This window comes from Neofelis nebulosa, chromosome 3, assembly GCF_028018385.1.
Source record: "Neofelis nebulosa isolate mNeoNeb1 chromosome 3, mNeoNeb1.pri, whole genome shotgun sequence".
Lineage (NCBI taxonomy): Eukaryota > Metazoa > Chordata > Mammalia > Carnivora > Felidae > Neofelis > Neofelis nebulosa.
In genome coordinates this window covers 151,669,863-151,683,995 of record NC_080784.1, presented here as the reverse complement: position 1 = coordinate 151,683,995, position 14,133 = coordinate 151,669,863, and the positions used below count along the sequence as shown (strand labels likewise).

The 14,133-nt window shown below is 36.2% G+C and overlaps 1 protein-coding gene across 1 annotated transcript in view; it reads right to left on the bottom strand.

Annotated features, from left to right (window-relative positions):
• Nucleotides 1-371: 371 nt before the first annotated feature.
• Nucleotides 372-14,133, bottom strand: part of LOC131508069 (transmembrane protease serine 11C-like) — a 52,985-nt gene continuing 39,223 nt past the window's right edge. The window contains exons 6-10 of the mRNA XM_058723336.1: nt 12,503-12,541; nt 8,827-8,998; nt 7,388-7,647; nt 5,984-6,126; nt 372-687 (exon numbers count right to left, since the gene is read on the bottom strand). Coding sequence (XP_058579319.1) covers nt 526-687; nt 5,984-6,126; nt 7,388-7,647; nt 8,827-8,998; nt 12,503-12,541 — 776 coding nt within the window. The 3' untranslated portion in view covers nt 372-525. The remainder of the gene's footprint in view (nt 688-5,983; nt 6,127-7,387; nt 7,648-8,826; nt 8,999-12,502; nt 12,542-14,133) is intronic.

Genomic DNA, 14,133 nt, shown 5'->3' with positions numbered 1-14,133 from the left:
GGGACCTAGATCTACAAATCAGCAGAAAAGACCTCCTTAGTAAACTGTAATCCATATTTACTCATGTAATTACCTTCAGTCTAGAGAGAGGTATAGGGGAGATAATATGTTCTGGTTCATTACTGTCACTAACCCTTTTTCAAAGTCTAGTATACAAAAAGTTTTCACAGTTCTAAAATTATATATCTTTATGTTTGCAATATTAAATGTGCATAAAGACAGGTGATTCTAAGTTACGTGTAGCTTGGGAATTACAAATATCTCACAGGGGATCATTTTCAAGCTTCTTTTTTTTTTTAATGTTTATTTCTTTTTGAGAGAGTGAGCACAACAGAGAAGATGCAGAGAGAGAGAGAGAGGGGTGGGGGACAGAGGATCTGAAGCAGGCTCTGCACTGACAGCAGAGAGCCCAATGTGGGGCGTGAATCCATGAACCGTGAGATCATGATCTGAGCCGAAGTAGGATGCTCAAGTAACTGACCACCCAGGTGTCCCTCAAGCTTTAATCTGTAAAGAACTTCTGCACTAGAGACCAGTTTTGGACAAGATCCAGTCTCGGTAGTATGTTACTCGAGTGTAGACACCAGGCTTGTTTGGAAGAGCACATTCATCTCCCCAGCTTACAATACCAGCAAGGAACCAAGTGCCTTTATAATCTGCACCAACCAGAGGTCCGCCAGAGTCACCCTAGGGAGAAGAGGATACATACAATTACTATAGTTTAAAGGTAAAAATACTGCTTATTTTTCTTTGTAATAAAGACAGGGAGACATAGAAAAAGGAAAATAAAACCCTAGATATTTCAATATTAAAATGATTTTAGTATAGAATATTTTTGTGCTTATAATCATTTATTTATTAAAAAAATTTTTTTAATTGTTATTTATTTTTGAGACAGAGACAGACAGAGCATGAACGGGGGAGGGTTAAAGAAAGGGAGACACAGAATCAGAAGCAGGCTCCAGGCTCTGAGCCATCAGCACAGAGCCCGATGCGGGGCTCGAACTCACGGACTGTGAGATCATGACCTGAGCTGAAGTTGGACGCTTAACCGACTGAGCCACCCAGGCACCCCTATAATCATTTATTTAAATGAAAGATGTCAATACATGTCTTTGGATACAACACTACAATAATGGAAAACATGTATGAAAAATTTCAACTTATTTATTACCCAAAAGAGATATTGAAAGTATTGTTGCTTATGAAATCATCAGTGTGCTGAAGAATTCTCTTATTATCTTTCTAAACTCCCCTATTTTCAGCCAGATGTTGAGAAAAAAAGTAAGGTTTATATTTACCCACCACAAGCATTGGATTATTACTCTTTCATTCTTATGTAAACATCTCTCCAATTTTCAGAATTGTATAATTTGGCTAAACTACTCTCTATACTCCTTATGGTTTTTATCTACTGATGTTTAGGCCATTCTTTCAGAATGATGGAACACTTCAGCATCTGGCTTTTCCTTTGCTCCAGACCTTCCCTTCATCCTGAATAATTTCTACAGCTATTGGATGAAACCAGTCCCTTGGTTACCTTGATTCTGATCATCTGCATACAAATGATCCTTGAACAATGCAGGGGTTTAGAGGTGCACAGTCAAAACTCTGAGCATGACCTTTGACTCCCCCAAAACTTAACTACTAAGAGCCTACTGTTGACCAGAAGTCTTACCAATAACATAAACAGTTGATTTATTTTGTATGTCATATGTATTATGTACATATACATTATATACGTATATGTATACATTATATGTATTATATACATATACATATACATCCATTTTTAAATTATGTAAAATATATATAACATAAATTTACTATTTTAACCATTTTAAATGTACACCTCAATGGCATTAACTACATTCATACTGTGCGATCATCAACACCATCCACCTCCACAACTTTTTTCATTTTGCAGAACTAAAACTTTATACCCATTAAACAATAACTCCCCATATCCTGCTTTTCCTAGCTTCTGAAACCACCATTTTACTTTCTGTCTCTATGAGTCTGACTACTCCAAGTACCTCATATGAATAGAGTCATACAGTATTTATCCTTTTGTGACTGGCTTATTTCACTTAACACAGTGTCTTCAAGTTTTGTCCATGTTGTAGCATGTGTCAGCATTTCCTTCCTTAGGCTGACTAATACTCTATTTTATGTATATACCACATTTTGTTTGTCCACTTTTCTATCAATGGGCATTTGGGTTGCTTCCATCTTTTGGCTATTGTGAATAATGCTGCTATGAATTAAATGTACAAATCTCTATTTGTGTCCTTGCTTTCAATTATTTTGAGTATATACCCAGAAATGGACTTGCTGGATCATATAGTAACCTATTTTTAATTTTTTGAGGAACCACCATGTTGTTTTCCATAGAGGCTGCACCATTTTACATTCCTACCAATAGTACAAAAGGCCTATTTTACAATTTTTAAAAATCAGGTTCCCAGACTCTAAACCTAATCTCTTGGTTTCAAATTCATAGAGTAAGTGGAGAATAATAGATAGCAATCTCTCCATTTCTTGTCCTTGTCTCTTTTGAGTTTCTAGCTCACCTGGATCAGCCCACATCTATATTTACTATCGTCTGATAAATGGAGGTATTTAGTTCTTTCTAAGGCTGATCTCCCCACCTGTTCTTTGGACCAAGGACACTGTTCTGTCAATAATCTTCTCTTTTCTTGTTTGCTTTTCCTAATAACGTCTTCATTTCCTCCACTGTCTTTCCCTACCAGGAATATACACTTTTTTTTTTTCAGTTTTGCCTGTCTGAAAAAATGACAGCCTTTCTGTATCTTAAGACCTCTTCTATTGCCCTAATTATCTTCCTTTCACAGCTAACTGGCTTGAAGTAGTAGTCTATATTGAAATTTCCATTTTTTTGTCTTATTTTCAACTTTCTTCTAATTGGTTTTTCTTTCCACCAATGAACCTTCTAAACTTTGCCAATAAACAATTGTTGAAGTTGATACACTCTTTCCAGCATTTATCTTACTGTATGGCTTGTGTCACTTGTTGACTATTCCCTTTTGTTCTGATCCCTGGACTCCTGTGACCCTGTGATACCAATTTCTAATTTTTCCCCCTTAGTTTTCCTTATCTCTTACTGTTAGCTTCTTAGGAGCATTTATACCCGAGTTCTAAATCTTGGGTGCTTCTTATTTTATATTCTTTATCTGAGCAATTATATCTCTGCTTATGAACTTAACTGCTCCCCAGCTGACAATAACTTTCAGGTATATATGTACAGCCAGAACTCTTTCCTGAGCTCAAGGTTTTGATTTCTAATGGCACGTTGGACATATATGCCTAGTTATTCCACAAGCACCTCAAATTTAGCATGCCCCAAACTTTAAACCTCCACAAACCTGCTTTTCTTCTGTACATCTTCTCTCCCTTTGTTCAGGGATAAGTATGGAATTTAGCATGTATTCTTTCTTTTCCCTATTCCTACCCTGTTTTTTTTTTCACACACAAACAACCAACTTTTCATACAAAGCCTTTGTGTAGCAGATTTTACAGAAAGTTCAGAGAAATTAAGAAATAGATGGGGTTGCATTGCTGACCCATAAGCAAATAGAAATGAATAATATTCATCCTGTTGTTTGTTGTTGTTGTTGATAATGATGTTTTAAGTAGGCCCCATGCCCAGTGTGGAGCCCAATGCGGGGCTCAAACTCATGATCCTGAAATCAAGACTTGAGCTGAGATCAAGAGTCAGACCCTTCCTTGGGGCGCCTGGGTGGCGCAGTCGGTTAAGCGTCCGACTTCAGCCAGGTCACGATCTCACGGTCCGTGAGTTCGAGGCCCGCGTCGGGCTCTGGGCTGATGGCTCGGAGCCTGGAGCCTGTTTCCGATTCTGTGTCTCCCTCTCTCTCTGCCCCTCCCCCGTTCATGCTCTGTCTCTCTCTGTCCCAAAAACTAAATAAAAAACGTTGAAAGAAAAAAAAAAAATTAAAAAAAAAAAAAAAAGAGTCAGACCCTTCCTCACTTCTAATCAGGCTCGCAGTCTTGTCCACCTGTCTTAGTGCCTCTTCATTCTTACTGTATCTTAGTTGAAGCCCTCTTTACCCTTCTCAGGTAAAATATTTTAAGAGATCATAATATCTCTAGCGTACTTGCTTCCAGTCCGTCTTCCATTCTGCATGTATCAGATTTAGCAATTAGACCATCTTGGCTAATCTGGACTGGTAGGGCAAAAGCCTGCAAGCAGTGGGTCAGAGAGTGAATAAGTTGAGAATATGGAACACTGATGGTAGACTATTCTTTAGAAATTTGACCAAGAACAGAAAAAGAAAGAGTACAGTGTACTAAAGGAGAGATCTGATAGTATTTGCAGAATATTGTTGGAGTGGAACAGTTTGGAAAATATGGAAGAAAGTTCAAATTAATGTAAAGCACAAATATCTGTATAGATAGAGAATGGATGAAGAATACAGGGAAAAGATTAGCTTTGAAGAGTAGAAGAAATTTTTTTTGGTGCTGAGCCTAGAATGCGAGGATAGGTACAAATATAAATTTATCATATAGAAAAGAAATTAAAGGAGTTCTCATGATTTCTTTTTTTCTAGTTAGTATGAGGAAATGTCATATGTTAAGGAATACAAGAGCATATAGGGACACATTCAAACAATGTAATGAAATGTTGCTTATATAGGATATGCATATATATATAAAGGATGCATTCAATAATTCTATAATGTGGTAAGGACTCAGCTGTGATTATATGACACCAGTTTACAAGGCTGCAAGGTTTCTCCTAGTTGTTCTCAGGAGTTCACATATAGGAGCCAATAAAATAGTCATATTGCTCTGTGGTTGGAGATTATTAGCATGGGTGTGGGGAAGTAGAAGATGGTGAAGTCATTAGGGTGCTGGCAATGGAAAGGTTGAAATAATAAAACCTCTAGGCTGCATAAGTTTAGAAGACAGTCATATTCCTGAGGGTGATGGACTGAGAGTAAATTGAGAAAATCGAGATCTAAGCTTGTCATAACTTTGAAGAATAGGGTTAGTGTGAGAGTTGGAAAGATGGGAATCTGTAATGAGAGATGATAATTATGTATTACAAGTACTTGTTTGTATGTCTTCTAGCTCCTAGAGTACATGAATAATGCTTTATTAACGTTTAGCTCCCCTGCACCTAGCACAGAGTATGGGACATAGTAGTGCATAGAAATGAAGGAATAAAATAAGGGTTGTCCTGGATTTACCCCTGATTCTGCCTGCCTAGATAACCAGAGTAGTACTTTTGTTAACTCTGGGACTATTGCTTGTAAACAGCCTGAGAGGTGTTTGAAGCATATTAAGCATAAGGAAAGGCAGCTTAGTGTAGCATTCAGAATATAGGCTGTGCTGCCCCAAATCCTCTGTTTAAATCTGGGTTCTAACACTTAATGCCTGTGTAAGTTTAGACAAATTACTTGATTTCTTTGTCTCAGTCCCTTCAACTGAGAAATAGGGCTTATAATAGTACAAGCACACATCACAGAATTGTCATAACTGGAAGAAATTCGCATTTGTAAAGAGCTTAAAACAGTGGCTACCACATGGAGATGCTATAGAAGCATTATTAAATAAATAAAATATTTAGGGTGTTGAAGCCACTCAAATTAAGAAAGCTCCATGATCGTTAGGTTTGGTGTTGGATTCAGTTGAGTGTTTCTAAGTGAAAGAGGGCCAATCCAACTAAATTTACCAAAATTCCCTTCATCTTTTTCCTGCTTATTCCAAACTTAGTCTCTTCCCCAGTCTTATTCCCAGCTTCTTATAACCATAAGAGAGGCTTAGCTCTTTAGTATTTTAGTAGGACCTATCAGATGGCAATATAATTCTAATTAATTACTCTGGCTACAAAACAAACTTAAACCTTTAAAAATTGTCAGTCTTTTGAGAAAATTGAACAAATTAATTGGAATTAAAATACACAAGGAAAAAATCCTGAAAATAGAATAGGCGGATTTACCTGGCAGGCATCCACACTTCCTTCCAGGAACCCAGCACACAACATTCCAGGTGTGATCACACCACCATATACCTCTTCACTGTTGCAGGTTTTATTATCTATAATCTTCACTAATCCTTTTTGGAGTATATTAGGACTTGTTCCTAAAGGAAGAAAAGTGTATACTTTTTGCTGAAGTCAATATTAGTATCTCTGGCTAAGTTTATTTGTACTACTGTATACAATTTCCAAGTCAATGTAAAACTTACGTTTTAATTAAGCTTTTGTCTCCCTTCTTAGTAACAAAGTAGTAATGCAATGAACATACCAAGCTATTGTTAAAAATGACCACATTTAGGGGCGTCTGGGTAGCTTAGTTAGTTGAGCATCCGACTTTAGCTCAGGTCATGATCTCATGATTCCTGGGTTTGAGCCCCGCATCAGGCTCTATGCTGACAGCTCAGGGCCTGGAACCTGCTTTGGATTCTGGGTCTCCCTCTCTGTCTGTGCCCCTCCTTGGTTTGAACTCTCTCTCTCTCTCTCTCTCTCTCAAAAATAAACATTAAAAAATGACCATATTTGAAATACTTAGTGTGTTCATCCATGTGTAATGGGATTTTTTTCCCCTTTTGAATTGTTTTGGAATTTTATATTTATTACTTGTATGCGTTAGAAAACAAAATGAAAAATTCAAATTCCAAAACTTATATTTTATAATCATTTTAAGATTTTCTGCTGTTACTGTAATTCTGAACCTCAAAATTAATTTTAGATTTATTTTTTCTGCTTTCCAATGCATTTATGAACATAAATAGCCACTAAATCTTTACATAACTACGGTCATGGGAATGCACATATTTAAATGATCTTTGCTCAAGTATTGCCTTTTCACATAGAGCTATTCATTTCTCCCCGTCAAAAATACCCAAACCTCTGTAGTCTTGTTTGTTTGTTTGTTTTGCTTTGGTACTTACCTGCATAAAACATGCTGTGTAATCTACTTATTTATTGTATTTTATGGTTATTGTCTTCTTTTACTAAAAATATAAGCTTTTGAGGGCAAGAATATTTGCCTATTTTATAGATTTATATATCCAAGCCACCTAGACCAGCATTTGGCATAAAGATGGTAATCAAGATAAATATTTATTGAATAATGAATGAAGAAAATGGAAGAAAATGAATTACTTATTCAATAATGCATTTCTATTAAAACTACCATTGTTAAGGGCAATTATGGTAAAAGCTCTAGGAAATTTTAGTTTCCATATGAATGTGGTTGAAGATAAATTTTCAATCCATTGCACATTATCCTCTTCAAAATGATCCAGAGAAAATCTATCTCAGGTTTAGTCATGATTCAGAGTATTTTTTTTTTAACTCCTAGAGCTCAAACCATGTAATGGAAGAAGGTTAGGAACTCACCATCAGACTTTAATGTTCCCCATCCAGTGACCACCACATTTGAATTGGGTGGGAATGTGTAAGTAGCTTCCGGGAGACATGCTCTTCGGATGTTGCTTGTGTATAATACTGGCGAGGACAGATGCACAACAGCTATGTCATTATCGTGTGCGGGGTAATGATAGTTTTCATGAATTATAATATCCTTGATACTTCGCTTTGTTTGTGGATCACTTAAAAGAAGACCAAAACTAACATTCCATTCTTTGGGATCCCTGGCCCTAAAGAAATAGATTTATTTATTAAAAGTCTTATATTTCAGAGTTGCAGGAATTAACATCTTATATGTTTTAAAACAATTAGATATGTATTGAATACCTTAGTGCATTTAACATATAGAAGTAAAGCTATCTGTAAGAGAAAAATAATAACATGAATAGACTTTGAATAATGCAATAAGCTATATTTTATTTTTTTAATAAGATATATTTTAAGAGATAAGCCATGGAAACTACCTTTTATCTCTCCAGAAAGACTCAAGGATATTTAGAAAGCTAAATATGATAAGACAAGATCGTAAGATTAAATAAAAAGTGGGCAAGATTATGGGACAGAGTAAACTTATGGAAATTAAGGAAATAGAAGAAATCCTCTTTTATAATATTTAAAAACTATAAATAGGAAGATACTTATGACTTTTACTATTATTTGTTAATCAAGGGTTTATCTATTAAGCACTGAAAAATAGTGTTGCTGGAACATATTCAAAATCTCAAGTTTAAGAGGGATTTTTATTTACAAATAAAACCAATAAGTGCTACATAAAGCCAATAGAAATTAGTAAAATTAAACATCAAACAAAAGGGTAAAAACAAAGCAAACTTTTGGTGTAATAATGTATCCTTTAAATAAATAATAATTTCAAATAGGGCTATAATATATATTGGAGGATGCAGGATGAATTCAAATACTTATGATTAAATAAATAAGACCAAATGAAATAATGATGAGAAAGAAATAGAAGAATAGTGTTCAGTTTAGGATTTATAGTTTCTTTATAAAATGAATTAAGTATAGCTTAGTGATTCTCAACTGAGGGAAACTCAGTTTGGTAATAACTGGAGACATTTTTGGTTTTCAGTCCTGGGGGGATGCTACGGGCATTTGGTGGGTGGGAACCAGGGATGCTGCTAAATATTCTATAATGCACAGGATACCCCTCACCCCAAAACTAAGAATCATTTGGACCAAATAAAATAGTGCCACTGTTGACAATTCCTGCTCTACCCTGAATATATCTTTTTTTAAAAACTGATAATTCATTGAGAAATTTTGAGAGTATACTTCACAGTATTGAATAGTTGGAGGCATAGTTGTATAATCTATGTTCTTAAAAGATATGTATCTCAGACTTTCAGGTGCATGAGTGGCTTTGAGCCTTTATGTAGTCCAGAGCTTACTTTATGAAACAGTGAGCAGCGGTGACAAGCCAGCTGTTACTAATCAGAGTGGCTCCACACCGGTGGACACTGTTCTGTTGAAGGCTAGCTTGCCAAGGCCATTCCCCTTCTTGGGCATCCTTGCCCCCTGCTATCTTGTTGCCAGAAGAAGTTATTGTTCGTTGTCCACAACCTGCTCAAAAGGAGTTAGTTAGCATATAATGATACTGATATTGCTTTTGCATGCATTGCTATAGTTAACAAACTCTTGTAATACACGTCACTATTAACTGTTAACTGAGGAAAAGCCCATAGTCTTGGAGAAGTTAGGACTAACTGCTGATATGAGATTTTTTGAGAATTCACCCAAAATAGATTGACATTTTCACCTGCCCATCCTCATTAGTCACATAACTCTCTGTGTCTGTATGACCTTGCTATGATCTGTTATAAGAAGCATATAAAATGAAGTGTTTGAATTTAGAAGATAATAATTGATAACCAGTTACTAGGTTGTATATGAAAATGTGTGGCTTGTAATTTTGTGAGCAGTTGTTTAACACAGTGATTGCTCTGAAACATTTATAAGAAAGAGTGAATGGCTACAAATGCCAATGGATAGTGACAAGAGATAGAGTAGACAGAAATGTGTTAGTGTTTAAGTTACAATACATAACATCTGGCTTAAAGGAATAACACATGAAGATAGCCAACCCTTTCTCAAAGTAAAATGCTTCTCTGAAACAGGACTATGCTCTAGTGTCAATTTAGATCCAGAGAAACTGCTGGACTCTTTAAGTCTTTAAAGCAAATTTGCAGTAATAGTACAACTTCACTATTATTGTGTCTCTCTCTGATTCTCTTGACTAAGTCATGTTACTCCAGCTAAAGCACTGAGCTTGTTCCTTAACAGTTTATTGTATCTTTTACTAGAGATTGTCAGCCTTATTAAATGTTTTAGAGGGCAGGAACCATATATTTTAAAATATATACATATTTCTAGAACCTATCACAGAGAACCTATAACCTATGAGGTGCTCAACAAATGTATATAGAAATGAAGTCCATATCATATAACCCATAAGACATCTTGAAATAAAAATGATATTTGACTGCAGGACCCATTTTTGTAATGGGTATGTTCCTAACACTTAGAGTGAGAAAAACTTGCCATAATCAGTGCAGTGGGCATAGATGAAAGCAGTGGTTCTCAATCAGGGACAATTTTGCACTCCACTCCTAATCCCAGGAGAAATTTGGCAGTATCTGGAGATATTTTTGGTTGTCATAATTGGGGTGGAGGATGCACTACTGGTATTTATTGGTAGAGGTTGGGGATGCTGCTAAAAATGTGGAAGGCACAGGACTGTCCCTGAAACAAACAAATTGGCCTACAGTGTTAATAGTGTTAAGGTTAAGCAACTCTGAATTAGAGAAAGGTATTTGTATCATGAACAAGAACATTTAAATTAATTGGAAAGGTTAGATGGTCAACTGCTTCACAGTAATGTGTTAAGATGTGTCTTGAGATATTCTTTCCTGAAGGTGGAAAGGCACTAGAAACACAGGGGAGGGACATACAGACTTAAAAAGATCTTCACTAACCCTCTGAAGTCCTTAAATTTGTATATTGATTCTGATTCTAGATTGTTTTCTTTGATGCAGTCTAAAACTCAGGTTGTTAAGGCATCCTTTTCATAAAACCACTTAGCTGAAGCAGAGCCTTTGTGGTTTTTATTTTTGAATGAGCTTTCATATTGACCCACTGACTATAACTCCCTTTTCTTTTCCTTTCTTTCCACTCCCTTATCATGGAATCTACAGAGGATAAAACAAATAACTCAGAACCCAAAGGTATAATGGTTCTTCCCTATCCTCCCTTCCATTTGGACAACTCCTAAAGGAAGTTGGCCTTTACTGAACTTCCTTCAGAGGAATATAAAAACAAAGATGCTTCTCTGTGGGCTTGGAGAACCTCCCCTGTGTGACTCCACTTTCCTGTTTGTGCATTTGTTCAGAACTGTAGCCTAATTTATACTTGCCCATTAATTTCTGTCCTGAATTCCCATTTACTCATGGTTGTTGTGTCTGTTAAGTTTCTGGCTGCCACCTCTGCAGCATTACCTTGTTATTACCTCTGCTGAAATCTTACATGACACCTTGGAGCTTTTGTTATATCAAGTCACAGGGTAAACTTCAAGAATTTAAGGAATATAATGGAGACTTGATGGCTGATACTTTCAGAAACATCAAAGAATCTACCAAGCTCTTACAGCCTCCCTACCCTGGTAACTTGCATCCCGTTTATGACTGTATTTTAACATACTTTGTCATGTACCAAACTCTATTCTTTCTTCAACCCTGTTTGATTTTTCTTGCCTCCCTCCCCCCCTTACTTTTTATTTAAAATATAATTAAAACCTCAGATAGGTCAAATCAAATTCAGAATGCTGATCTGTATGGTTGCTTAGTCTTCTGGCTAGAGAGAATACAAATTGGCCAGTCTCTTTCCTACTACTGTTTTTATTCCTGTCTTGTATACCTCTTTTCTATCAACCTGACAAATTTTTAATTGTGGATTTTGATTGTATCAGTACGAAATCTTTTAATTGGAATAATTGACTTTAAAATGTCTTAAAATTTTTTTTTTTTAGAGAGAGAGAGTGGGAGTTGGGCAGGGAGGCAGAGGAGAGAAAGAGAGAATCTTAAACAGGCTTCATGCTTAGTGCAGAGCCCAACATGGGATCGATGCAGGGCTCGATCCTACATCCCTGGGATGATGACCTGAGCCAAAATTGAGTTGGGTGTTCAACTGAGCCATCCAGGGACGCCTAAAATGTCTTATTAAGTTCCTTGAGGGTTGTTCAGTAAAAATATATCAGAAAGAAAAATAATCCAATACAGCTTTGTGTTTAAGTTTTGCCCAGGTTGCTCAGAAATAACTATGCTGTGACTGAAAGGTAGTAAGGACCAATGACGTTGGTGTTGCTTGGCTCTGGAGGGTGATTTCCAGCTGCCAGAATTAGTCTCATTGCCCAGGTAAGAGCAGTGCTCCTCTGACAGCCTGCTACAAGTTCTGGCAACCCTGTGGATCAGATTTCCCTGGGCAGTGGTTGGGAGAAGAGAAGCAGAATGCCTTGGCCAGCAAGGGAGCTGCCTGCATGTAAGTCTCAACACACTGAACTTGGCTTGTATCATCAGAATTCCACAGAGAGTTCCTAGGCCTGAAGTTTTTATAGGCAGAATAAAAAATACAGATAGCTGAAATCTACTGAGTGCTTATTATGAACTGTACACTTTTGTAAGTACTTTACTTGTGCTGCCTTCTTTTATCATCACAATGGCTTGGAACTGAAGGTTTGAGAAATTAAATAACCTGTGTAAATTCACCCAGTTGGTAAGTGTATGATCTGGGGCTCAACACTGATGTGTAGCTGGTTTTAGATCCTAAGTTCTTAATTATCACTGCTTGTCCCTAGATACCCTCTGCCATTATGGCATGTAATAATGTCTTCCTCATTTAAAATCCATGGTATCAGTCAATTTAAGATCAACCACAGTCATCCTTTTACAAGTTTCTGAAAGCAGGCTTCCCTTACATCTTTATGTACACTGTATTGACTGTCAAGTGAAGTTCTTTTTTGCCATCCAAGGAATTAAATTTCATTAGAAAATAACTCTTTGTCAATGAACTTACAGGTATTGAGAAGATTTTCTGCTGTTGGCATTTCAATGTCTAAAAGTCAAAGAAAAAGAAAAAAATATTTACATTTCTGAACATTTTAAAATATTAATTAATAATAATTATTTTGTTTTGGGGAACACATTATTCTGTAAACAATCATTTTGTTCAGTTTTGACTATATGCTTTCTATGTTCATGGATTAACATAGAGAGAAATAAAATCTTAGTATTCATTCCTCTGTTTCTAAAGACTCTCAAGTTCCCCATTATAAGTTGAAAAAAAGGTCTGGGTCCTAAAAAGTACTAAAATATATAAAAATGGTGATCTTTCACTGTATCTTGATTCCAAATCACCAGGTAACTGAATGTATTTAACATTAGTCTTTGTACCACTTTAAATACTCTTGGCCATATCTAAAATCAGCCACAATATGGTGACCGATTTCATACAGATTTGGATTCACTTTACTCAGGAGTAATTTGGCACATGCCCTTCTCAAGTTAGCACCTTAGCTTCTCACTTTCTGCCAGAAGGGGACTGCTGGACATTCCCAGATGGACAATAGGAAATGTAGGAGTTAACTCTGTAGGAGCTGGTGTAAGATGAGTGTCAATGGACAAATTCTTCCCCTGTTAGTCATTGGGGAGCACAGTTCTGATATATAATTCAGAAGATTCTATGGGATGGAGCTAGAGTTGCTCCTGATGTTGGAAATTCTCCCTCCTTATTTTATGCTTTTTGCCTTTTACTCTTTCTCAGATCAAATACCACATGTGAGTCTGTCTCAGGCTCTGCTTTTTGAGAAACCAGGCTTAGATACTGAAATAACCAGATAGCATAACAAATAATGCTAATAACTAGGAGAGACTATGCACATTATTTATGCAGTGCATTTTTTTTTTTTGGTGTGGAGTGCATTTTGGTATATTTTGATCCTTTTAAAATTAATACCCTTTGTGTGGTTTCAGTTATTCAGAACACTCAAGTATGCCAATTTGTTTTGGATAAAAAAATTAGTAATAAAGCGGACTTTAATATTGTCTAGTCATTCCTAGACATCTAGGGAATATTTCAGAATGAGATTTACAATAGATGATTTTGTTGTGGGCCCCAAATCTCTGCAGAACCGCAAACCTGTTTAATTCATGATGAAAGTATATGGGGAGAGGGTGAACAAGTGAATCACAATTATGCCCCAAATTTCAGATGTAAAGAACTATAAATATACTAGCCATTTCTACTTAAGGGTTTCTTTTCAAAAAATGAATCATCAGTTGCTCTATAGGTTAAATACTATATATGCCAATGGAGGTTCATTTTTATTATGCTCTTGCATTTCTATAAATCCAGGAGGGAGTATCCATTTATATATGACAATTATAGTTACACACTCTTACATTAGGTTGCACAACAAATCAAGGGGACAAAAGAATTCTTTACCAGAAAGTCAACTTGTTTGAACAAAAAGGCAGGACCAATTCAACTGTCAGATGGACTGAGTAGGTATGAGCCGCACCCACTTAAACAGAAAGGTGGCTCATTTCCACCTAATCCTTCATAGCTGCCTTCCAGAAGCTAATTTTTATTGGACATGATACCTTTAGGGTTTCATTTTGAGCTTTGTGTGGTTAGTAAAATATATA